A 26,197-nucleotide genomic window follows, 5' to 3' on the forward strand; every position below is an offset into this window, starting at 1 on the left:
GGATATATATAGGAGTCACGGGGACTGAAAGATGTTTGGAAGGAAAGGCTACGAGAAAAAGGGCAGCCCTATAAAATGGTGAAAAACTGGAAATACCATGTTTTACTGTGTATTCCAGTTGACATTGGGCAAATATTGGGCGGAATGCAATTTTCGCGTGGGAAAAAGATAGGACGAAAATGAAGTACTGTTTTCTTGTGTCAAACTATGACACTCAGCAAACAGCTACTCCCTCCGGTTGGATTTAATCGATGCGGAGGGAGGCTTGTGCACGCACGTAGTTAGTTGGTTAGGTGCGTCAATTTTTTCATACCAGAGGGAGTAGTCGGGAATATTTTCTTCACGCGGGAAGTCTTGTAGGGAGAAACACAATGCAAAACTTCACAGCGTTGTTAGGTCCGAGGGTGGCTGCCACGTGTCCCGACGGTTTGCCGAGTATTGTTGTTTGTCGAGTGTTTCTTTTTGCCGAATATGTTTGTTTGCTCGGTGTTTTCTTGATAGACTTTGGTCAGTATATTTTACCGAGTGTTTTTGTTAGACTTTTCCAAGTGTTGTTTGCACTTTGTGTGTGTTTTTTACTCCAAACTTGGCAAACATGTCCCTACTCAGCAAAAAAAGATATTTTGCCTATAGTGACCGCCCTCGAGATATCAATGATTGAGATGGTCCCCCAACCCTTGGGAAGAAAAATGCATATTTCATTTTTTGTACTTCTCCTATCTCATATTTGTTGAAGAAAAGCTTTGCACTAGAACTAAAAATTCACCAAACTACAAGAATAAGACTATATACCAGCCTTGTAGCATACTACTCTGTCTAGTGAGTGGTGCTAACAGCACATGTTAAAGGGACTTTAGCTCTTGGAACTGCAACTGGAAATCGTCACACCCCTCGGCACCGATCTCCATAAAGGCTGCCAAAAGGCTTGACACCAACTTGGTGAGTGCAAGCTTTAACCCTACCGAGCATGGCCGCTGGTTGTCTGCAGCGGTGTCCCGAGCATCACCGACGAACGTGTGAATGGCACATCCTTGCAGCCATGCCACACAAGTTGCAAGCACGAACCTCCCACGACGGCGGAAGTGATCCTTGACAAACTCTTCGAATCCTTGTGGCGGCCGGCGCAACAGGTAGATCATGGTTCGCAGGTTGAGGAGGAAAGCGTTCTCGCCATAGGGCAGTGCGTTGCGACGTCCCGCCAATGTGCCGACCAGGGTCTCGTAGGTGGGCTCGTTGTAGTACGGTTGGTCGTTGAGGACGAGGCCCTGGATGGAGACAAGGACCTGGAGGACGCTCGACATCGCCGGTGACCATACCTCGGTGCCATCCCCGCCAAACGTGTTGAGCAGGCTGAGGCACACCGTGCCGGATTCGTAGAGGTTGGGATTGAGGCGTAGGCCAAACGAGTGGTAATACACCTGCGGTGGCTCAGCTGGATAGGACGGTGGCATCTGGAGGTCGAAGAAGAAGAGCCCATCCTGGTATGGCGTTCCGCTCGCGCCCACCATTACCGCCCGGAGCAGGTCCATTCGGTCCTCAAATGCACCCACGTAGATGGTGTCTGGATATTAAACGTACACAACAGATTGATATGGCAACTTCATTCATCCAGTTATTACGGAGAAACATAATACTATTGTGTGTAGTACCTGGTAAGTTGTTCAGCAGTATTTTCCACTCTTTCTGCACGGCCTTGACCCACTTTTTTCGGCCGCCGCTGACCTGCAGTTGATTTGCCAAAAGAATAAGCATACTGGTAAACTTCATTCTTTACATGATATTGACCATGGTTTTTTGGATAGTATACAGGGAGCACTATAGTGTGCTGACTCAAATTAATGATGTCATTACTGATCGAAATAGATGCATGATCGCACACATTGATGCAAAACCACCAGCTAGTCAGCTACGTAGTACAAAATCTGAAGAAAAAAACATCATACGGAGTAAGAAGATGGTGTTGTTGGCTTGCTGCATTCACCAACCTGTTCCATGGTGTCAAGGTAATGGTGATCCGGAGGGGTCTGCACAACATCGAAGTGTGGGAACATAGATCGATCGTCATCTCCGTGGGCATCAGCCTTGTTCACTACATTCTCGGTAGAGTCGTCGACACTATCATCATCTAAGATTGCATTGATTATTGTCTCCGTCGCATCGCCATCAACACTAGGATCTTCATGACTACCCGCAGATACATGACCAGAGCCGTCACCGCCTTGAATCATGCCCTCTTCGACGTTTGTACCATCTTCTGGATCATGTTGGTCATTGTCCTGTAATAGGATATAAATTATACTGCCACACCATTACTAGGTTATGCACAATATGTATGTTATTCACAAGGTCTCAGGAGATGTATGGTAAAGGGATAAGGGGTATATATGCATGAGATTATTTTTCTAGGAAGATAGATACCGCAGGAGCATCGACACCATCCTCCTCCACCGAGCCGGTCAATTCAGCCCGCAGTTGCGTGTAGTGTTCGTTGTTGGCTACACTGATCTCATGAGGTAATACCTGAAGCATCATAAGAAAATTATTAAATTAAGAACCTCCATCCCAAGGCTTAAGGCCTATATTTTTTTAGAAAGTCAAACTATGTTAAGCTTGACCAAGTTTTTATCAAATATCATAACATGAACAGTTTAAAATCAATATCATTAGATAGATAATGAAATATATTTTCATACGGTACCTACAAAATATCATATTTGCTCATAGATCTATTATATACTAAAAGCACAATACGTGGTTCTGAAATAAAGACACCACGTTAAACCACATCATTCTAATTATTTTGTCAGTTAGATTAAAAATTTACGGCTAGGATTTCACGTTTTTATGTAACATTTACATGTCCATATTATTTTTGATGTACAAAACTGTCACGTTAGTGGATCCATATTTGTTATTTGTTATTTAGAAGGAAAAGCTAAATTAATTTGCTGTCTTATCTTACGCAGGAACCAGAGTCCATCTCACACACGTGATTGATCATGTGCACATAGATTAGATCTAATAAAAACTACCACGTATGTTAACAAAGAAAAAAATACATGTACTTACGCTACAGGTGCAAACACAAAAATGGCTGACCAGAAACTTACCTGTATGCCTCCGTTAGATCAAAATAAATGAAGCTTGGGCCAGTTCTTTTTTTGAAAAGAGATTAAAAAAGAGATTTGAAGATTGTGTACTGCTATAAGAGCATCTCCACCGACGGCCCCAATAGCGCTTCCGATAGCATTTTGGGGGTCGGCGCCTAAAATGGGCTCACACTGGCGCGCCCCAAAAATCGCCGGCGCATTTTCAAACCTAATGAAGGCACCGGCAACCCCGAGCCGGCCTCTTCGCAAAGGGCGCGCCGACACGTCGTGTTTTGCGATGGGACCGTGCTATCAGTGATGCTAGGGCGTCACGCGGGAGATTTCCCGCCACGACACCGTAACGAAACTCTCCCGCCACGACGGCGCGCGTCAGGTTTCCAACCTCGCCGCTGGTCTATATTAATCCCTCCTTCCCCGCCTTTCACTTCATAGTCATGCAAAAATCTAAACCCAAAATATATTCTCGTCGCAACGATGCCGTGGACGAGGACCCAGAGCTCGCAGAGTACGAGACGCGAGAGGAGGCGGCGCTAGCGGCGACCGTAGATGCATTTTTCACAGACGAGCGGCAGCACCAGGAGGCGGAGCGGCGGCACCAGGAGGCGGTGCGGCAGGAGGAGCTTGAGCGGCGGCGGGAGATGAGGAGCAGTAGCGTCAGGATGAAGTCTACAAGCGGCGGTGCTTGGAGGAGATGCAGCTGTGGCTACGGAGGCATGAGGTGAAGCACCGTTGGCGGTAGGAGGAGCTGGAGCTGCAGCTGCGTTAGGAGGCGGCAGCCACGGATAGGGCGTTTTCTGTGGAGAGAGAGCGGAGGATCGACGATGGTCCAAATGCGGAGTAGCAGGCGGTGCAGCAGTGGACGATTGTCGAGTCATACAAGTCCACCTCTCCATAGAGCCTGGCAGCCAGTAGGCTAGAGGTGAAGCCAATTTCACATGTCATCTGAAATCAAGGAATGGATAGTATTTTACTGCCCGCGAAGCGAATCCAGATTCGCTCCACTAAAAAATTATACATTCCTCACTGAATGACATGAAAATGAAACTTGAAGAAAATATTTATTTTGTTTAAAAATCCTATCGGGGGCCACCAGTTTGGAGGCGTAGGTATGGAATTAGCACCTCCAAATGAAAGATGCAGTGCCGGCGCCCGCATACGGTGATGCCGTTGCCCTGCCGGCACTAATTTCAGGGGCACCGGTGGAGATGCTCTAACACATGAGAGGAGATGCTCTAACACATGAGAAGGATACCGACCCAAACATGTTATAAATCGCATCAACTCCAAGGACACAAAAGAAGAAGAAAATCTTGGTATCTTAAAAAATGAGAAAACGTCATATATTGCAGTCTATCCATCATGTGGAACATGTTTTAGATTTGTCTAAAATTAGATATATCATGACATTATTTAGCATCTTGATTATGGTTTTTTCCTTGGTATGCAAAAAATATGAGTGGGTATTGGTATTTCCCACAAATACAGTCTAAATAACAGCCGAGATTCGTCAATTTTTTTTTACTATTTTGTACACATTTAATATAAAAAATTGAGAAAATTATTTGAATACCAGAAAATATCGTTCAGCATTATACGTTCTCGATGGTAACCAGTAAAACCAGTTTTCGCCGAAATATCAGAAATACCGGCTGAAAAAAATTCTTGATCTAGATACATCTGAATTTAGACAAATCTACAATATGTTTCTGGGATGGAGTTAAAATACATCTCTTGTCATTTTTACAACACGGTTAATTTTGTCAATCTATTTCTATAATGCCATTTAACTAATAATTATTGACTCTCCTCCATGCCCACAGATTCGTGCACATCTTTTAAATAACAACAAAGTTTGTTTCATCTTGCATGCTCTAAAAAATTGATTGTAGCACATGTATTGTCAGTGAGCTATAGATTTACAAACTAATAAACAACTCTCATTTTGTAACAAAAAATTCATGGGTGAATTTCACCAAGTAGATATCACATCAACCTAGGCCATAACAAGATCTTTCTTCCATCACTATTTTAATAAAACTAACTCATTAAATATTGATAGTTTAATTGTGTTTTTTGAAATAAATATATGTATTGTTAATTTAAACTTAGGACCATGATATATGGCGAACGTGAGCTAGAACAACGGCGCGACATGATCTGGGGCGCTCCTTTATATCCTAAAACGGAATTCCTGTAGGATAGAAGATACACAGAGTGTACACAGTATATATGAATGAAACATCTTCATTAACTTAAGTATGCCCTCAATTTTCTTTATATCTGTATGGGGGTGCTTTTCCACAAAATGTAAAAAAAAAGTTCTCACCTCCCACATGAAAAATACCCTTTCAACTTACCTTTGCCGTCAAGCCACGGGGAAAACGCGGGCACGACCGACCCGTAGAATATCCCAAACTTTAACACCATAGTATTACTAAGAGGTAAACAAAAATACCAATGCGCCGATTTCTAAACTGACATGTATTTTTGCAATTTGGTAAATAAATAAGAAAAAACATAGTTTAACTTAAATAACACGAAGGTGCATGCATAACATTTTCAATGCAACAAGATGATGCCCTCGCATTTGCGAGGGCCACCTTGCTAGTTTTTCTAAAAGTTTGATCAAATTTTACTTCGTTTGACTTTTCAAAAACTATATAAATCTTAAGTCTTGGGATGAAGGTAGTACTAGGACACTAGCTATTAAGACAAGTAAAGATAAACGATATAGGATGCAGGCATACCGTTGATGTGCTGCCGTCACCCCACTTGACTTGGACGTGGCCGTCGACATGAAGGTCAATAACGTGTCCGACCCATGAAAGGGCCTGTGCTTGCTTCTGCGCTAGTGGTGTACTTTCACTTACGTCTGATTGTAGACGAACTACGACGTCCCCATAGAAAGCAGAGTAATCGGGATCCCTTGCCAATTCATACGCACTTACGGTATCCTCGCACTCAACCTCCCACCCGCCAGGCCCTGTTTCTGCTGCCTTGAACCATGACACTTTCACCATGTGCTCTTTAGAATTTAGGCTTTTGACAACGCCGACGCGCCTCTTCGATCCACTGGCAGCACCCATGGCCATGGCATCGATGGCATCATCGTCGGCAACAGAGTTGTCAATAACATACTGTCCCGGAAAAAAGTCGAGGTCGCTCGCGAACTCGACGGGGGAGACGTGCGCCGAGCGTGCCATAGTCTGTCGCGTGCCGTCCTGCCACAGCACCTCGACGGAGGTGCAGGTGAGGGAGACGGCCATTGTGACCGGCAATGACGACGACGACAATTGCTCGTCCGTGTGGTCTGCATTAAGAAAGCAGCGGTCGGCAAAACACCAGGTGCACTCGGGCGCGGAACAGAGAAGAGTCAGCTTGTCGGGGTTCTGGTTGGCGGGAGGGGCGGACTCCATGCCTGCTTGTTCGGCAGACGCGATCCAGTAAACGAGCACGTCAGCCATCTCCACTTTGGTCACCGTGCCTTCTGCGCGGTCCGGCTTCCACTGGCCGCTTAGCCACCGCTCCTCCATGAAGACGGCTGAGGAGTCTTCTTGGTTGATGACGACGCGGGCCCCCGGGTAGAGCGCGGTGTTAGTCTGTGGGAGGTATGCATGCGTCTTAGCTGGTTTTATCTTCCTGGACGCCGCGTCGGCGACTCTGCAGACAGCGCCGTCGTCGAACGAGATCTCCGTGTCCATGGTCACCTCGACCACCCGGCCCAACCACTGCCCGGACACGACGTAGTCGCCAAGGCTGAGCTCCCGGACGCGCCGCAGGTCAGCTGGCGACACGCGGCTCACGGCCTTCGTGGCTCCAAGGCCGTCATTCAGCTGGACGACGCCGAGGGTGGTGGCGACGCCGGTGACGACGCCGATCTGGCCACCGTAGTCGGACACTGACTCCACGATCTTGCCGACATAGAGAAGAGTCCTGTCAAAGATGCCGATGTCGCTGGCGTTCTTGGTCACTAGCGAGCCGTCGACGCGGAGTATCGTGTACGCGTCGTCTTCGCCATCGGCGTTGAATAGAACTAGGCCGCGGTCGGCTAGCTTGCGACTGCCCTGCCGGAAACTCACCAGGTCTAGGGTACATAGATTTGTTTTCATCATGGTGGCGGCCTCGTCGGCGACGGCCATCTTAATTAAACCTGCTGCAAGCTTTTCTTCCCGATTGTCTTACTCGTTCAATGGCCGGCCTCGTGTATATATGGAGGAGGGGCAATTTATACGTATTTCCCGGACGGGAAAGGTGGGACTACGGGAGTTCGAGTCCATGTATGATTACACAACCAAACATAAGTACTTGTACTCCACGGGTGTAAGGATGACAATTTTACCCGCGGGTATGGTATCTTCATGGAAGGGTTTAGCCCAATACACTTTTATGTCCATGGATACGTTAAGTCATAGATAGGGCACGGGTGTAGCCTCGTATCCATGGGTATAGCCATATCGTGCCCGTTTATTATCGATTTCTGACATGTCTACTTTTGTTCACTTATGATTTAGAATATGAGAATATGATTTATATATTTTGTTAGTTGTTATATACCTATTATTGAGTTGAGACAATTCATTTTTTAATCAAATTTGTTATCGAAAAATGAAAAATTGTGATTGACTTGTGTACAATTTGACCTACCCACTTGGTATCCAATAGGTACGGGTACCTGCCGAGTATGGGTATGAGTAAAATTTTATACCCATGGACACGACTATGGGTAGAAGTTCGTACTCATTGACTATACATGTATATGTATGGTATTGCTCTACCCTGCCCATACCCTACCCATTGCCATCCTTCCATGAGTGTATACTCGAGAACGTATTTGATGCACTCACCGTACACGTGGTGCACCTGAGCTCCAAAACACAATAAAAAATTGTCAGAAGATATAAAAATAACTTAGCACAAGGATGCAACACTAGTCATCCTTGTCTAGTCCAACCTAATATTCCAGTTGATAATAAAAAATGATTTGGAAGATGAAGATCCCGCTTAAAAATGTTTGTGTGGTACCTTCATCGAGGGGTAATCCTTTCGGAAGATAATCTTGCAAAACATAATTAGCAAGAAAGTAAAACGTGTGTATTTTCTCAACATAACAAAACTATAAAGAACTTATTATTCGAGTGTAAATTTGCTAAATCTATATGGTTAGCCACCAGGACAGGCTCTACCTTGTACCCGCCATGTAGCGTTGATATTCGGCAATGGGCTTAATGGTGTGGATCCTATGTTTAAATTACTTATTAAGATGTGAGCGATTGCCGTTATTTGGTCGTTTTGCATATGTAGAAATGATAAGGTTTTAAGAATAAAAATGTTTCTCTTATCCAGGTTATCTACTAGTGCATAGCTACACTCCGTTTGTGGCCGTCTCTACAACGTGTGGAGCCTTGCGATCTCTTTACGGAAGTGCCTACACGATTGGAGGATACAACGAGAGATATTTTCCCCAACATGGATGGCAGCGTGTTCTGTGGTTTGCCCTCCTTCGCCTTAGACTCTTTTTTGTTTGTACTTTCTTTCTTGAGTTCTTGCCGTGAACTTTGAATTCTATGTTTGTAACATGTAGTTTGGAACTACTGTGTGCATCTTTATTATGCAGAGGCCGATGTGTAATGCTTAACTTAAATTAATAAAGCATCCAAAAAATTCTTTCTCTAGTCGTTTGGTCTTTGCCGAGAGCCTTTGTTTCTGGAACTTTCCCGTGTATCGACTTAAAACATTTTGCGGCAACTTGCGGCGTCGGGCTTTGCTGAGTGCCCACTAGCGGACACCACCATAGGGGGTTTTGCGCTCCACTTTTTAGGAAGTGGCGGGAGTTTTCCAACCAGATCTTAGCTGGGTGTTGCCAAGTGTCCTTTAGAAGACTCACCACAAAGAATTGTTTTGCCTAGTGTCAAATCTCGACTATAGGCAAATACATTAGGTTTCGACACTTATTTTCCCTCACACTCATGCTTCCCGTGTTAAAAGTAGTTCCCACCACCAGTATTTGAATTTTATCCTCGCAACAAAGTCACATGAGGAACTGACGTCTCATGCGAAGGTTCCCTTTTTTTGTTTCTGTTGAGGAAGTTATCTCAATTTGAGACCCATATGAAATAACAGTTCACAACAACGGGCTCCATGGGATTTAAGGGTGGGATCCGTGCGAAAACGAGAGAGAACACACACACACGGCACAAAATTACATGGTGTGGGCCAAAAAAATGATTTCACCAAAAAATCTGGAACAAATGAAAGTTGACACTTAATTTAAATCTAGCCTACTTCAAAGGAAGTCGGTGCGAGACCACATGAAATACCATGAATTTTCAGAAATCGAGGGCAAGCAGCATCTTTGTGCACCGTAGTATATTGGTGGTGTTCTATTTTGTGCACATGTTTTGTAGCTGCTGCACAAAAAACTATTTGGGCACTCGCAAAATAGAAAATGGTTTTTTTGTGGCAGAAAAGAAAAATACTTAAATCCAACAGTGCTTCCCATCATAAGACCCACACATATGTGTAATATGGGCCCGGTCTGGCAAACTATGACATGCCTAAAGTACATGGACTAACCCATTTGTCTAAAATCCAGATAAACCTTCGTAGGTGTGGTAACTCTTCAGACGGGTAGGAATTCCCCGCAAAACTTGCATGTGGCCCTAATTTATCTATATAAGTGTGGTGGGAGGTTGAGAGAGCCAGTTGTTAACCTCCAGGCGTGACCCACTTCACATAACACTTTCTAGACTTAGAGGGGGTACTCCCATTCAGGTCAACCGGGATTTTTTTTGTGAGAACTTGGGCTCAACCCATGTTTTACATGTATTTATAAACTGACCAAACACCAATCAAGAGAAAAGTCCATTGATCGAACACCGTTCGGAGAATCATAGAGGTGTAGACCACATGTATCCCCGGGGTAACGTTTCGCTCAAAACCGCGCTTTGGAGGGTAGGAATCCACCACCGCCACCCCTCCCGCAAGAAAAACTTTCATGTAGCCCTAATATGTGCATATAAGTTCTTTTTGAGGTTTAGATAGCCAATATTTAACTCTCATGGGTGATCTACTTAACAGACATGTGGCATCAGACTTTGGGTAAACCGGAGGGATCTTGTGAGAACTTGGGATCAACCGTTATTGTACATGTTCCTATAAACTAACAAAGCAAAATCCAAGAGAAAATTACGTAGGTGAACCGTCATTTGGAGAAACCAAGAGGGTTAGACCCGGGGGTGGGGGGCTAATGGCAGTGTTTTGCCTAAAACCTAACTCCAGAAGGTAGGAATTTTCCTAAACTAGCACGTGGCCCTAATACGTGTATATAAGTGTGGTGGGAGGTTGAGAGAGCTAATACTAATATTTAACTCGCAGGAGTCACCCACTTCATAGACACGCGTCGTCACGTAGGTCGGTTCTTGACTTAGAGGGTAAACAATCGTTCGACTGTAGACCTCGCCGGGTACGCGAGGTTGTGTTTTGCCTCAAACCTATTTCAGAGGGTAGGAATAACCCTAAACTTGCATTTGGAATAATATTCATATATTGGTGTGTTGCGAGGTTGAGAGAGACAATATTTAACTCACAAGAGTGACCCACTTCACATACATGCGACGTTGCTTAGGTAGGTTCTAGACTATACTCTCTCACTTCTGGTCAACCTGGGGGATCTTGTGAGAACTTGGGCTCAACCTTTGTTTTACCTACTCCTATGAACTAACCAAATACATATCAACAGAAAATTCTACAGGTCAACTATCGTTTGGAGAATCTAAGAGGGATAGACTGTGTGCGGCTCACGTGCTAGGGTTTCATCCAAAACCTCGCTTCGGAGGGTAATAATGCCCTAAAACTTGCATGTTACCCTAATATGTCTATATAATTGTGGTGCGATGTTAACAGAACAATTCTTCGCTTAGAACGACCGGAGGGTGTCCTTACGCGTCGGACTCACAGCGACCATCCAATCTTGGTCAGCACCAATTTAAGTGACAGAAGGATTTTCTCCTTGATCCCCTTTCTCAAGCGTGCTAGGTGCTGCTCCCTACCAACATGTCAGCCTTGCCTCCGGCCCAAAGCAAAGAGAAGATGGAGGCGCTCACTGGAGCCTTGTTGGCCACCCAAGACCTACCGCCTTCTCCCTAGTCCCACGCCACCAGTGATGGCGTGTAACTCACACGTTCGTTGGGAAACCCCAAGAGGAAGGTATGATGCGCACAGTAGCAAGTTTTCCCTCAGAAAGAAACCAAGGTTTAATCGAACCAGTAGGAGCCAAGAAGCACGTTGAAGGTTGATGGTCGCGAAATGTGATGCGGCGCAACACCAGGGATTCCGGCGCCAACTAGGAACCCGCACAACACAACCAAAGTACTTTGCCCCAACGAAACAAAGTGAGGTTGTCAATCTCACCGGCTTGCTGTAACAAAGGATTAAACGTATCGAGTGGAAGATGTTTGCAAAGAAAACAAGTAAAACAAGTAGATTGTATGCTATGTAAAGAATAGGACCGGGGTCCACGAGTTCACTAGAGGTGTCTCTCCCATAAGATAAAAGCATGTTGGGTGAACAAATTACAGTCGGGCAATTAACAAATAGAGAAAGGCATAACAATGCATATACATGACATGGTAAATATAGTGAGATTTAATTGGGCATTACGACAAAGTACATAGACCGCCATCCAACTGCATCTATGCCTAAAAAGTCCACCTTCAGGTTATCGTCCGAACCCCTCCAGTATTAAGTTGCAAAGCAACAGTACAATTGCATTAAGTATGGTGCGTAATGTAATCAACAACTACATCCTTAGACATAGCATCAATGTTTTATCCCTAGTGGCAACAGACACAACACAACCTTAGAACTTTCTGTCACTATCCCGGTGTAAATGCGGGCATGAACCCACTATCGAGCATAAATACTCCCTCTTGGAGTTAAGAGTAAAAACTTGGCCAGAGCCTCTACTAGTAACGGAGAGCATGCAAGATCATAAACAACACATGAACAATAGATTGATAATCACCATAATCATAGTACTCACTATCCATCGGATCCCGACAAACACAACATATAGAATTACATATAGATGATCTTGATCATGTTAGGCAGCTCACAAGATCTAACAATGAAGCACAACAAGGAGAAGACGACCATCTAGCTACTGCTATGGACCCATGGTCCAGGGGTGAACTACTCACTCATCACTCCGGAGGCGACCATGGCGGTGTAGAGTCCTCCGGGAGATGAATCCCTCTCCCGGCAGGGTGCCGGAGGCGATCTCCAAAATCCCCCGAGATGGGATTCGCGGCGGCGGCGTCTCCGTAAGGTTTTCCGTATCGTGGCTCTCGGTACCGGGGGTTTCGCGACGGAAGCTTTAAGTAGGCGGAGGGTCAACGCGGGGGCCACACGAGGGGCCCGGGGGATAGGTCGGCGCGGCCGGGGCCCGGGCCGCGCCGGCCACCCCCTCGGCCTCCTCGTGGCCCCACTTCGTTAGGTCTTCGGTCTTCTGGAAGCTTCGTGCAAAAATAGGACCCCGGGCGAAAGTTTCGTCCAATTCCGAGAATATTTCTTTACTAGGATTTCTGAAACCAAAAACAGCAGAAACAGACAACTGGCTCTTCGGCATCTTGTTAATAGGTTAGTTCCGGAAAATGCATAAATATGACATATAATGTGCATAAAACATGTAGGTATCATCAATAAAGTAGCATGGAACATAAGAAATTATCGATACGTTGGAGACGTATCAGCATCCCTAAGCTTAGTTCGCTCGTCCCGAGCAGGTAAAACGATAACAAAGATAATTTCTGAAGTGACATGCCATCATAATCTTGATCATACTATTTGTAAACATATGTAATGAATGCAGCAATCAAAGCAAAGGTAATGACATGAGTAAACAAGTGAATCATATGACAAAGACTTTTCATGAATAGTACTTCAAGACAAGCATCAATAAGTCTTGCATAAGAGTTAACTCATAAAGCAATAAATCAAAGTAAAGGTATTGAAGCAACACATAGGAAGATTAAGTTTCAGCGGTTGCTTTCAACTTGTAACATGTATATCTCATGGATAATTGTCAACATAAAGTAATATAACAAGTGCAATATTCAAATATGTAGGAATCAATGCACAGTTCACACAAGTGTTTGCTTCTTAAGGTGGAAGGAGATAGGTAAACTGACTCAACAATAAAAGTAAAAGAATGGTCCTTCAAGAGGAAAGCATCGATTGCTGTATTTGTGCTAGAGCTTTTATTTTGAAAACATGAAACAATTTTGTCAACGGTAGTAATAAAGCATATGAGTTATGAAAATTATATCTTACAAGTTGCAAGCCTCATGCATAGTATACTAATAGTGCCCGCACCTCGTCCTACTTAACTTGGACTACCGGATCTTTGCATGCCATGTTTCAACCAAGTGTCACAAAGGGGTACCTCCATGCCGCCTGTACAAAGGTCTAAGGAGAATGCTCGCATTTCGGATTTCTCGCTTTTGATTATTCTCAACTTAGACATCCATACCGGGACAACATGGACAACAGATAATGGACTCCTCTTAAATGCATAAGCATGTAGCAAAGTTATTATTCTCATAGGAGATTGAGGATATATGTCCAAAACTGAAACTTCCACCATGGTTCATGGCTTTAGTTAGCGGCCCAATGTTCTTCTCTAACAATTTTGCATGCTCCAACCACTAAAATGATAGACCTTCGGACAAGACGGACATGCATAGCAACTCACATGATATTCAACAATAGTTGATGGCGTTCCCCGAAGCATGGTTATCGCACAACAAGCAACTTAATAAAATATAAAGTGCATAAGTACATATTCAATACTACGATAGTTTTTAAGGCTATTTTGTCCCATGAGCTATATATTGCAAAGGTGAATGATGGAATTTTAAAGGTAGCACTCAAGCAATTTACTTTGGAATGGCGGAGAAATACCATGTAGTAGGTAGGTATGGTGGACACAAATGGCATAGTAGTTGGCTCAAGGATTTTGGATGCATGAGAAGTATTCCCTCTCGATACAAGGTTTAGGCTAGCAAGGTTTATTTGAAGCAAACTCAAGGATGAACAAGTGCAGCAAAACTCACATAAAAGACATATTGTAAACATTATAAGACTCTACACTCGTCTTCCTTGTTGTTCAAAACTCAATACTAGATATTATCTAGACCTTAGAGAAACCAAATATGCAAATCAAATTTTAACAAGCTCTATGTATTTCTTCATTAATGGGTGCAAAGCATATGATGCAAGAGCTTAATCATGAGCACAACAATTACCAAGTATCACATTATCCAAGACATTTTAGAATTACTACATGTAGCATTTTCCAATTCCAACCATATAACAATTTAACGAAGAAGAAACTTCGCCTTGAACATTATGAGTAAAGCCTAAGGACACATGTGTCCATATGCAACAGCGGAGCGTGTCTCTCTCCCACAAAGTGAATGCTAGGATCCATCTTATTCAAACAAAAACAAAAAACGAAAACAAACCGACGCTCCAAGCAAAGAATACAAGATGTGATTGAATAAAAATATAGTTTCGGGGAGGAACCCGATGATGTTGTCGATGAAGAAGGGGATGCCTTGGGCATCCCCAAGCTTAGACGCTTGAGTCTTCTTAAAATATGCAGGGGTGAACCACGGGGGCATCCCCAAGCTTAGAGCTTTCACTCCTCTTGATCATAGTATATCATTCTCCTCTCTTGACCCTTGAAAACTTCCTTCACACCAAACTTCAAGCAAACTCATTAGAGGGTTAGTGCACAATTAATAATTCACACATTCAGAGGTGACACAATCATTATTTTCACTTCTGGACATTGCATAATGCTACTGGACATTAATGGATCAAAGAAATAAATCCAACATAGCAAAAGAGGCAATGCGAAATAAAAGGCAGAATCTGTCAAAAACAGAACAGTCCGTAAAGACGAATTTTAAGATGGCACCAGACTTGCTCAAATGGAAAAACTCAAAACTAACGAAAGTTGCGTACATATCTGAGGATCACGCTCGTAAATTGGCAGATTTTTTCGAATTTTCTACAGGGAACTGTGACCAGATTCGTGACAGACAGCAATGCTGTTTCTGCGCAGTAATCCCAAATATAACATCAACTTTGACATAGAAACTTTACTTGGCACAAAAACATGATAAGGAGAGGTTGCTACAGTAGTAAACAACTTCCAAGATTCAACAAAACAAAAAATTGCTGTAGGTAAAAACATGGGTTGTCTCCCATAAGCGCTTTTCTTTAACGCCTTTCAGCTAGGCGCGAAAGTGCAAATCAAGTAACATCGAGAGTAGAAGCATCAACATCATTACCAGGGGTGTTGGGAGTTTTCTCAACCAAGCATAGTATATTTGATATATAAGTTTTAGCGTCTCCCTTTTCATTAGTCTTAGGCTTGCTACTCTCATCGAACAAATTTTCAGGAACAAGCCAAGCATAGTTATTTTCTAATGCATCATTCATAGCTAGGAGTTTACATGGTATTGGTGCTTTGATTTCCCCACCATCATTAATGTTATTAGTGTACATTATTCTATCCATGTCCATTTTTTCAAGGAGACCAATAAAATTGGTATGAGAACCTAGCATATTAAACTTAGCAAAAACCTTTCTAGCCTCTCTTGCTAGACCACCAAATTCTCTAAGAAGGGTTTCTAAAACAAAATCTTTCTTTTCCCCTTCTTCCATATCGCCAAGTGTAAGAAACATGTGTTGGATTATAGGATTGAGATTAACAAATTTAGTTTCCAACATGCGAACTAAAGCAGACAGCAGCAATTTCATAGGTAGGTGCAAGTTCTACCAAGTGTCTATCTTCAAAATCTTCAGTGATACTAACATGATTGAAAAATTCTTCTATATTATTTCTCCCAACTATGGACCCACGTCCTACCGGTATGTCTTTTGTGGTGAAATTAAAAGGAAACATGATGCAAGAAGCAAAAAGTAAACTAGACAAATAAAGTAAAGACAGGTAACTAATTTTTTTTTTTTTGTGTTTTCGATATAGAGAGCAAGACAGTAAATAAAGTAAAACTAGCAACTAATTTTTTTTTGTGTTTTGATTTAGTGCAGCAAAGTAGTAAATAAAATAAAGCAAGACAAAAACAAAGTAAAGAGATTGAGAAGTGGAGACTCCCCTTGCAGCGTGTCTTGATCTCCCCGGCAACGGCGCCAGAAAATTATGCTTGATGGCGTGTAACTCACACGTTCGTTGGGAAACCCCAAGAGGAAGGTATGATGCGCACGTAGCAAGTTTTCCCTCGTAAAGAAACCAAGGTTTAATCGAACCAGTAGGGAGCCAAGAAGCACGTTGAAGGTTGATGGTCGCGAAATGTGATGCGGCGCAACACCAGGGATTCCGGCGCCAACTAGGAACCTGCACAACACAACCAAAGTACTTTGCCCCAACGAAACAAGTGAGGTTGTCAATCTCACCGGCTTGCTGTAACAAAGGATTAAACGTATCGAGTGGAAGATGTTTGCAAAGAAAACAAGTAAAACAAGTAGATTGTATGCTATGTAAAGAATAGGACCGGGGTCCACAGTTCACTAGAGGTGTCTCTCCCATAAGATAAAAGCATGTTGGGTGAACAAATTACGGTCGGGCAATTAACAAATAGAGAAAGGCATAACAATGCATATACATGACATGGTAAATATAGTGAGATTTAATTGGGCATTACGACAAAGTACATAGACCGCCATCCAACCGCATCTATGCCTAAAAAGTCCACCTTCGGGTTATCGTCCGAACCCCTCCAGTATTAAGTTGCAAAGCAACAGACAATTGCATTAAGTATGGTGCGTAATGTAATCAACAACTACATCCTTAGACATAGCATCAATGTTTTATCCCTAGTGGCAACAGAGACAACACAACCTTAGAACTTTCCGTCACTCGTCCTGTGTAAATGCGGGCATGAACCCACTATCGAGCATAAATACTCCCTCTTGGAGTTAAGAGTAAAAACTTGGCCAGAGCCTCTACTAGTAACGGAGAGCATGCAAGATCATAAACAACACATGAACAATAGATTGATAATCACCATAATCATAGTACTCACTATCCATCGGATCCCGACAAACACAACATATAGAATTACATATAGATGATCTTGATCATGTTAGGCAGCTCACAAGATCTAACAATGAAGCACAACAAGGAGAAGACGACCATCTAGCTACTCGCTATGGACCCATGGTCCAGGGTGAACTACTCACTCATCACTCCGGAGGCGACCATGGCGGTGTAGAGTCCTCCAGGAGATGAATCCCCTCTCCGGCAGGGTGCCGGAGGCGATCTCCAAAATCCCCCGAGATGGGATTCGCGGCGGCGGCGTCTCCGTAAGGTTTTCCGTATCGTGGCTCTCGGCATCGGGGTTTCGCGACGGAAGCTTTAAGTAGGCGGAGGGTCAACGCGAGGGGCCACACGAGGGGCCCGAGGGATAGGTCGGCGCGGCCGGGGCACGGGCCGCGCCGGCCACCCCCCGGCCTCCTCGTGGCCCCACTTCGTTAGGTCTTCGGTCTTCCGGAAGCTTCGTGCAAAAATAGGACCCCGGGCGAAAGTTTCGTCCAATTCCGAGAATATTTCTTTACTAGGATTTCTGAAACCAAAAACAGCAGTAAAACAAAGAATTGGCTCTTCGGCATCTTGTTAATAGGTTAGTTCCAGAAAATGCATAAATATGACATATAATGTGCATAAAACATGTAGGTATCATCAATAAAGTAGCATGGAACATAAGAAATTATCGATACGTTGGAGACGTATCACCAGCCGCGAGGAAAATTCTAGCATCGTTGTTATGAGTCCTTAGATTCTTCAAATCATCCAAGACCTCCTACAAGGCCTGCTCTTCGCGCGTATGGTCTAGCGACCTCCTGCTCGCCTCCAAAGTCAATGATGACGGGTTGCTTCTTCCTGACTCATCGTGTGTTGGCCCGTTGGCTCACGAGGAAGATGACGACCGTGCTCTCGATTCACGGTAGAATCGACGACAGGTGCGGTGACAGGCTATATTCGTGTTGTGACTAGCTCTAGATGTTATTGGAAGCCTCCAAGTGGATTGTGGAGTTGTGCCTCAACCTTGTGTGAATGTTAATTTGCCGCCTTGATGGATCTTGCTTAGTGGAGAAAGTCAGCACCCCTTGTGGTGGGCTCACCGAGGAATAAGGTGAAGACTTTGTGGTGGTTGGCACTTTTGTGGTACCACACCTTCTCAACATGTTGAGACGTACTTCCCTCGAGAAGAAACTATGGGAAACATGTCACATCTCGTCTCCGCTTGCTCCTCGGTTGTTTTCGCATACTCTCTGTCTTGCTCATTTACTTGGTGTTTCCATTTCCTTGTTTGCATCGCATCATATATGAACTTTGTCTTTTATCACTGAATTCCCACATATTTGTAACAGTCAGGGCCCTGGCCCGCCACTGGTACCTCGCTGATGCATGTAAAATGCATACATGAACTTATTCTTTTATCATTGAATTCCCACATATTTGCAACATATATGATGATAATACAATGTTTTACATTGATTTACGGGTATTTACCAATGACCCCCTTTATTTTGTTTATAACTCTGTAGAACAGAAATTTCCTGTTTCGCGTATTTTTCACTTTTAGAGACCTATACGGAGTCAAATTGACCTGAAATTTTTGGAGCGTCACTTTTTCATCGGGAGAAGCACCATGGAGCTTGGAAGTACACCTGGATGGGCCTGAGGCCCAAAAGAGGTTAGGTGGCACGCCCAAACATGTAATCCCTTATTGTATGGAAGGAGGGGACCAGAGAGAACTCACCATGCTTCACAAATAATCATGGGATAATTCATTAATTATGATGGATCAATAGGTGGATTGCCGAAGGTCATCGCAGTGGTTATTCAGGTATGTGTTATAAAATACACATCCCAACATTGAGCCTTTTCCACATACAACAAGAGCAATGATATGAATTATCTAGTTTGTGTTCTTAATTAATACTAGAGGTGGAACCAACAACACCCGAGAACATCTTAGCCTTATTGAAGTTCAAACTTAATTCTTAGTAGTAATTGCACCCTTCTATTTTAGTTATTTATTTTATAAACCATCCTACAAAACTCTTTCAAAACAACACTTCATTTGTGATTTAAGACAACTTTAAGTGATTCTAGATAAATAGCAACAGGGGGCATTAAGATCTTTTACTAGTAGCTCCTCGTGGTTCGATACTCTTATTTCAAAACTAGCTACAACTGATATATGTACTTCCATCCATCACTTTCATTTGAAGTTGGCCACGCAAAGTTACTTAAGGATTTGGCAATCCTCGATGAGGCTCACACGGCCTTGAAGCAAGAATTTGCCAATCTCCCAAAGTCATGTGGCCAACCTCAAGTAGAAACTTCAAATTAAGGAGAAAGAAGTTGAAGTGTTTGATTCTACTAACCCACATTGTGAGCACTTGAAGGAGATCGCTAGGTTGAATGCAAGTAGGGCGAATGAGCACAAGAAGTTCAAATACAACATGTCGGCGCACCACAGAAGCATGAAACACGAATCACATATCCCTAGCTATGAGGGTATAGAAGAAAACCTAGTTAAGAGAGGCCATGTGATTGTAAACGACCTCGATGTGGGAGGCGGGAGCTGTGACCGCGGCATCGGCCATGACGTCAGTCGCGGATTTGACCGTGGCGTCGCACATGACGCCGTCACGGGCGGTGGCCTACATGGATCGAGCTAGGGAACAGGATGGTGACGGGGTGAGAATGGGGAGAGTGCGAGTGGAGGGAAAGCATGGACGGCTTTGTGGGCCCAAGGCGGACATATTCTCCCCATGGGCGTTGTTCGGTGCGCTGCAAAACCGGCGCAAATTTAGACCGGCTTTGCTCTAAAACAAACGTGTCCGCCTCACGCGGTCTATTTGCGGTGGAGCGTTGGGCCTCACTTTTAGCTTCAGAGGAGTGTGATAGACAAAATATGTCCGGATGCGAGAGGCCGTTACAGTTCGCCCAATATGGCCCTGCCAGAAAAAGTTGGAGTTAGTTTTCCAAAACAAAAAACTTGCCCTTGTGTATTTTTTTACTCAATGAGAACAAAGCAAAAGTTACCTGTATGAAAATAGGCTCTGTTGATTCCATACTGAATTCATGCGACAATTAATTTTCTTTTACCTACAGTTTTCTGGAGAATGCATTTGCTTAGAAATAGGAAAACCGTAGAATTAGAATGTCTGTCTAGTTGAATTCTACATGATTTGAAACCTGCATGATCTTTTTACAAGTAGAGTTCGACTCACAGGAAATGCAAAGGAGTTGTAACAGGTTTGAGTGGATGTAAATTTTCTCCAAAACATAGTGCAATCTAATCCTGTAGAAAAAAATCATGTGCAATGCTAAGGATTACAATCCTATGAATCAAAGGATGTAAAAATTCCTAAAGCTGAAAATCGTACATAATTCCTATGAGATTTCTGTGAATTAAACAAGAATTAATTAGGAGAAATGAATGGTGTCTTCATTTAGGTGGAAATTGTATTGCAAGGTGCACATCATTATCGCTGGCAACCAAATCGACAACAAAGTCAGGTCCCAGGCTTTAGAGCATCTCCAGCCCAGGACGCCTTTTTTTTTATCCGGATGGACGAAAACGGCCCAACCACGCTCCCGGTTTCTCGTTTTCGTTCGGATTAGGACTTTCATCCGTCCGGACAGCGCAGGCCATCCCCGGATTTCCAAGGCCCGGCCGGGGACTCCGGACGAAACAAAAGCGCGTGAAACATCGAGCGGGCCCGCGTTGTCGGTGACACAGCCGGTAGTTCCCTCCATTAATTTCATTTTCCCTCCAAATTGCGCCGCATAGAATCATTTTCCCCGCCGAAATTCGGAGCTACCGCCATCCCCCCCCCCACAGTTGCAGCTCCTCCTCTTCCCTTCCACCATCATGCCGCCGATGGCGCGCCCAAGGCGAGGAAGCCGCGGGCGCCTAAACAGAGGCCGTTGGGTATGTCAAACACGGCGTGGGCGGCGGATCAGGAACGGCGACAACACGAAACTCGTGCCCGGGCGGAGAGGGAGAAGAAGTGCAACACGAAGAGGGTGGTGGCGGCGACGGCGGACGAACAGGCGAGGCTGATCTCCATCAACTTCGGCCGCCCGCACATCGCCCAATTCCCCGGGTCATGGCCTACCCAAGGTATGGTCGGATCTCCTTCCTTCTCGCCGGCGTCGCCGGCCACGGCCATGTACCATGACACCGATCCTTCTCGCCGGCGTCGCCGGCCACGGCCATGTACCATGACACCTACGCCGCCGCCGGCATGGCCGGGTTTATACCGTCGCCGACGGCGTACGACAGTGCGATGTACGAGGGCATCTCGCCCGCCCTAAGGCGTGGGCCGCTTCCCTTCTCCAACCCCGGGATGCCGCCGCCAAATGAGCCTGTGATGCACGAGATGATCACGTCGGGCTCCATGGCCGCCGCGGCGAGCCTGAGCTTCACACAAGAGGAGGCAAGGGCGGCGAAAGTCGTCGCGTCGCGGGGCGGCTTCAACTCCAACCTCGACAAGGGCGATCACCACGCTGATGATAACGACGGTACCCAATACGTCGACGAAGAAGATGAGGAGGGTGCGTCGACCTGGACGCCGACGAAGAGGCGCCCGAAGCCCCGGAGGCGCCGTCCAAGGGGAAGAAGAAGAGAAGGAAGAAGAACTCGCCGCCAGCCGAGCCGCGGAACAAATGGACGGGCAAAGAAGAGGAGTGCCTCGCCGAAGCTTGGATGACGGTGTCTATGAACGACATCACCGGCGCGAATCCGAGCTACGACACGTACTGGCAGCGGGTCAAGGTGGCGTTCGACGAGCGCAAACTCGTCGATCCATACTTCAACAAGACGGTGATGGAACACGGCGAGAAGGCAATGGGCACCCATTGGGGGATCGTCCAGGCGGCGTGCAACAAGTGACACGGCATACAGGAGGAGCTCGACAAGCATGTTGTGAGCGGCGAGGACTATGAAGCAAGGGTATACTCACTCGCCGTGACTCCTCCGTCGACCCTACATCGCCGAGGTTTTAATCTTGAAAGGCCGGCCTGTTTGCCGGTCTATTTTTGCAGATTCGCCGGGCGCTGGACATGTACGCGAACGAACAACGACGACCATATGTTCAAGTACTTCAACGTGTTCGCCCGCATCTTGGAGTGCGACAAGTGGAAGGCGGTGCGCAAGAATCTCGCCAACAACAAGGGCGAGAAGTACAACCCCGACGATCCTGCCTCTGTCGCGTCGGCGGGCCGCCCTGAGCAAGGCCAGAAGAAACTGAAAGAGCTGAAGAAGGCCGGCCATCCTGCCGACAGGTTGCAGGCGTCCTTCGACAATTGCTGGGCCGGCGCGAGGGCGCACGCCGCTGGGAGGGATGGCAAGCACGACGTACGGTGGAATGCGATGCTCGCCAACTAGGGCGTCCGGATTTCCTTGCTCAAGGAAACAGCGGCGGCGAAGAAGAGGAACACCGACCTGGCGTTCCTGATCGGCGGCAACGACGCCAACATGGACGAGGAGACGAGGACTTGGTACGACGCCGCCCACTATCGGCTCCTTCTTCCTCCGCTACGACAACTGCAGACGCCGATGCTTCGCCTGACGATGCCACGCGAGACGCCGATGCATCGCCCGATGCCGCGCCAGACACCGTTGCTCAGGACGGGACCGCCGATGAGCCTGTAGTCGTCTAGTTTCAATCGCCGGAATGTGGATGATCCGATCGCCGGATATTGGCGATTCTTTTGTGTAGCGGGAAGACAATATTTTGAATCTACCGCCGCTAATGGGCGAAAGTCGGGGGTGTGGCTGGAAAAATGTTGCCTCTCACGCCCTTTTTACATCCAATCCAGCGTTTGTTAAATCCAGATTTTCGCCCAGGGGGTCGAACGGCTGGGATGCTCTTAGAGGGTGGAGAACAATTGGGTAACCCATTCTGTTCCCAACCTTCATATTGTGGGCTGAATAGCAATGGATCAATAAATAGTTCTAGGAGAGGTTGGGCAGGACTTGTATTTTGGCTCAAATATAAATTAAGCGTTGCTTTGTTATTTGGGCTCGAGGTGTGTTGTTAGCACTTAGCAGCTGCCTATCCTTTGTACCGTTTTTGTTTTTTTTTGGGAAGAGGCCTTGTACCGGTTTAATTTAAATTTAAACGACGGAGGATATTGCTAATTTGTGCTTAATCGTATGATTCCCCCCTGATAATATGCCATCAGGTGGGAACTATCTAATCGTTGCTTTCGCTTAATGCCGAGTCATACTACACAGTTCAATCTACTGACTTAAAATAAGGAGAACTGGTCCGAGTTTGGTTTTATACAGCTCGTGAGAATGGAATATTGCCTGGCACTTGCCGACTTGTCGCCATGAGGTCGCTCTTTATTTTATCCTGACAAACAAATAAACTGATGAGCACTTGTGTGCTTGACTTTTGCCGTTGATGATACCCGTTGTACATGTAGACCACGGTCAAAACACTGACTTTTCAGAGCCATGCCCTGTCCTATTATTCCTTTTCTTTCCAATTTCTGGTTAAAGGCTAAAGAAAATTATACCTATATATGTACTACCAAGTCGATCCGACGGCAAAGTCGTTGGAGATGCTGCAATCATCAGACACATATGCTTATACGTCTACTACTTTTTTGCGCGTGTGTTGTCAGCATTTTCATCACTTCCAGTTTGAACAGATTAGTTTCTACACATGAGGTCAATCACATGCACACTATTTCTCGTTGAAAATTATACTTGTATGCCATTTCCTCGCAGTTTGATCCTAGACTAGATCTAGTCTAATGCTGTCAACAACTACTGCCTCTGCAGGTTGCTCATTTGCTGCAAATGACGTGTAATATGGTACGGATTTGTTTTATTTTCTATAACATTTTGAGTTGGATCAGACCGATGTCTGAACACAGCAAGACACTTTTTTGAGATTAACACAACAAGATACTGCTAGTAGCGTAATGCATCAAGTAGCTCACGCCTCTGCGTATTTTCGCAGCGGTAAATTGATTATCCCATGTACAGAGTATCCGGCGGATCTCGTGAAATCCGGTTCGGTCGGCTTTTCTATTGTTGGTTGTAGTTGTAGGTTTATCTCTTGTAACCTATGATTCCTATTATTTGTGATGTTTGTTACTTGTGCGCTGTTTTTTTGGAAACTTGTCACGATGACTTTCTATATTCTACTATAACAAGATCCGTTCAGTTTCAGTGAGGGAGTTGTGAGGACAACACGTGGCTTGCTTGTAGTCGTCACTAGGTGGTCTAAATGAGTATATGCATTTTTAATTACATATGGGATCCATTGTACTGATGTTGATGATTATCAAAAGATCGATGGACTTTTTGCAAAAAAATGATCAGCCCTCTTTTAGGGTTAAGGTAATATTTATTTACACAAACAAGGAATAAAATAACTATGTTATTAAAAGCACGCTACTAGAAAAGTAAGTATAGTATATCATGCCTAACGCTAGTTTGTGGTTGTCCGTATTTCAGTTTTTTAAATGGCACATCCGTGCCATTGCTTTACTTTGAGCTTGGTTAATAGTAAGTTGTACCATGAATAGACAAATGGTTTGTGCAGAGAATAACATGAAAGCCAAAATCTGTGGACTAGTAATGGTGATTTGAGTCCTGGTGGTGATGAAGTTTTGGCTTGGTCATTCGTGACTTGGAGCAGCGGCGTCGACAAGTGGGGACGACAACACGGGAGAAATTCAAGGTCTAAACTTGTAGGGTAACAATTCAATATCTAGCCTTAATTGGTTGTGTTTGCCAATGACCTTGTTAAAGGCATTGTTTTGTAAGTGCTAAATTTTTATTAGGTAAAAACCTATAATCTATGATCAGGACGATGACAACGCTTGCACACTGTACTATGTTCTCCGATTCAAAGAAAAATATGGCAGGAAAGTAAATCGCTTTACATTTGCTGCTATGTAAGGAGCGTTTCTTGTCGGGAGCCATGCAAGATGCAAAACTATTTTATTCCACTATATTCCACCTCTCTTCTTTCGTTTTCTCTCTTCAAGTGGCTCTGGTGTGCATGCTCATGGCAAAAGATTCGTTTGAACAACATCAACTTGATGGTTCGCTTCTTTTGTCTGACACAATAATTCGGTTCTCTGCTATGTATGGAACCGGTTCTTAGACCACTTTGAATCGCTTTTGACACACATAGTACTTGGTCTTATATACAAAAGTCTTACATGAATATTTGGGTATCCACAAAAAAATGTAACCTAATCCATTTACAACTTCATTTAATACTCTATATATTTGAAACGTTTCGTTTGGCCTAAACATCTTAACATATCCCTATAGCTTCACTGTGGAAATGCAACCCTTCATCATGTCCATCGTCTCCCTCCTCGTGACGCCTCCACCTCTCGGCCTCTCCTCACTCCTTTTCGGCACGACGGCAAATCCCACGAAAATTATATCGTCCAACAATCCTCTCCCCACCGTGGTAGCTAGCACGTCGATAAGGTCCCATAAAAAGTCCACAACGAGTTTTCTTAACCTTTCGGGACTAGCGACACCCCCACGGACGCTACGATCACCTCGACGTGTACATCCTCTCCAACTCCTCCCCCGCCTTTCTCCTCCCCACTCCTTTTATTTACGACGACAAAAACCACGAAAAATATATTGCCCAACAGCCCTCCCTCCACCGTGGTAGCTAGCACGTCGATAATGTCCCATAAAAAGTCCACAACGAGTTGTCTTAACCTTTCGGGACTAGCGACGCCCCCACGAACGCTACGATCACCTCGACGTCTACATCCTCTCCAACTCCTCCCCCCTTCCTCCTCCCAGGTCCAACGGCCACCGACCATCCGTTCCAACTACACAAGAAGATGAAAACCCACCAATTAAAACTCCCATCTCATACAGTATTTCCTTGAACCACCAAAACAAAACGGTGAAAATCATCTGAGATCAGCAGCACAATCCGGTCAAAGGACGGCATCAAACGCGCGCAGAGATCCCCATCAT

At 44.9% G+C, this 26,197-nt stretch overlaps 1 protein-coding gene across 1 annotated transcript; it reads right to left on the reverse strand.

Annotated features, from left to right (window-relative positions):
• Positions 1-842: 842 nt before the first annotated feature.
• Positions 843-7,249, reverse strand: LOC124657294 (probable ubiquitin-conjugating enzyme E2 23). The gene is made up of 7 exons (XM_047195868.1): positions 5,858-7,249; positions 5,468-5,525; positions 3,674-3,867; positions 2,419-2,520; positions 1,986-2,276; positions 1,650-1,722; positions 843-1,561 (listed from the first exon to the last, which is right to left on the reverse strand). The coding sequence occupies exons 1-7, from the start codon at positions 7,247-7,249 to the stop codon at positions 843-845; spliced, it is 2,829 nt and encodes a 942-aa protein (XP_047051824.1).
• Between the last annotated feature and the right edge of the window lie 18,948 nt (positions 7,250-26,197).

This window comes from Lolium rigidum, chromosome 5 (assembly GCF_022539505.1).
Source record: "Lolium rigidum isolate FL_2022 chromosome 5, APGP_CSIRO_Lrig_0.1, whole genome shotgun sequence".
In the NCBI taxonomy this organism is placed as follows: domain Eukaryota; kingdom Viridiplantae; phylum Streptophyta; class Magnoliopsida; order Poales; family Poaceae; genus Lolium; species Lolium rigidum.

Coding starts and splice junctions, on each gene's coding strand:
- LOC124657294 (XM_047195868.1), bottom strand. CDS start 7,249: ATGGCCGTCGCCGACGAGGCCGCCACCATGATGAAAACAAATCTATGT. Junction 5,526..5,857: donor GTGACGGCAGCACATCAACG/GTATGCCTGCAT, acceptor ATGGTGTTAAAG/TTTGGGATATTCTACGGGTC. Junction 1,723..1,985: donor ACCTTGACACCATGGAACAG/GTTGGTGAATGC, acceptor AATCAACTGCAG/GTCAGCGGCGGCCGAAAAAA.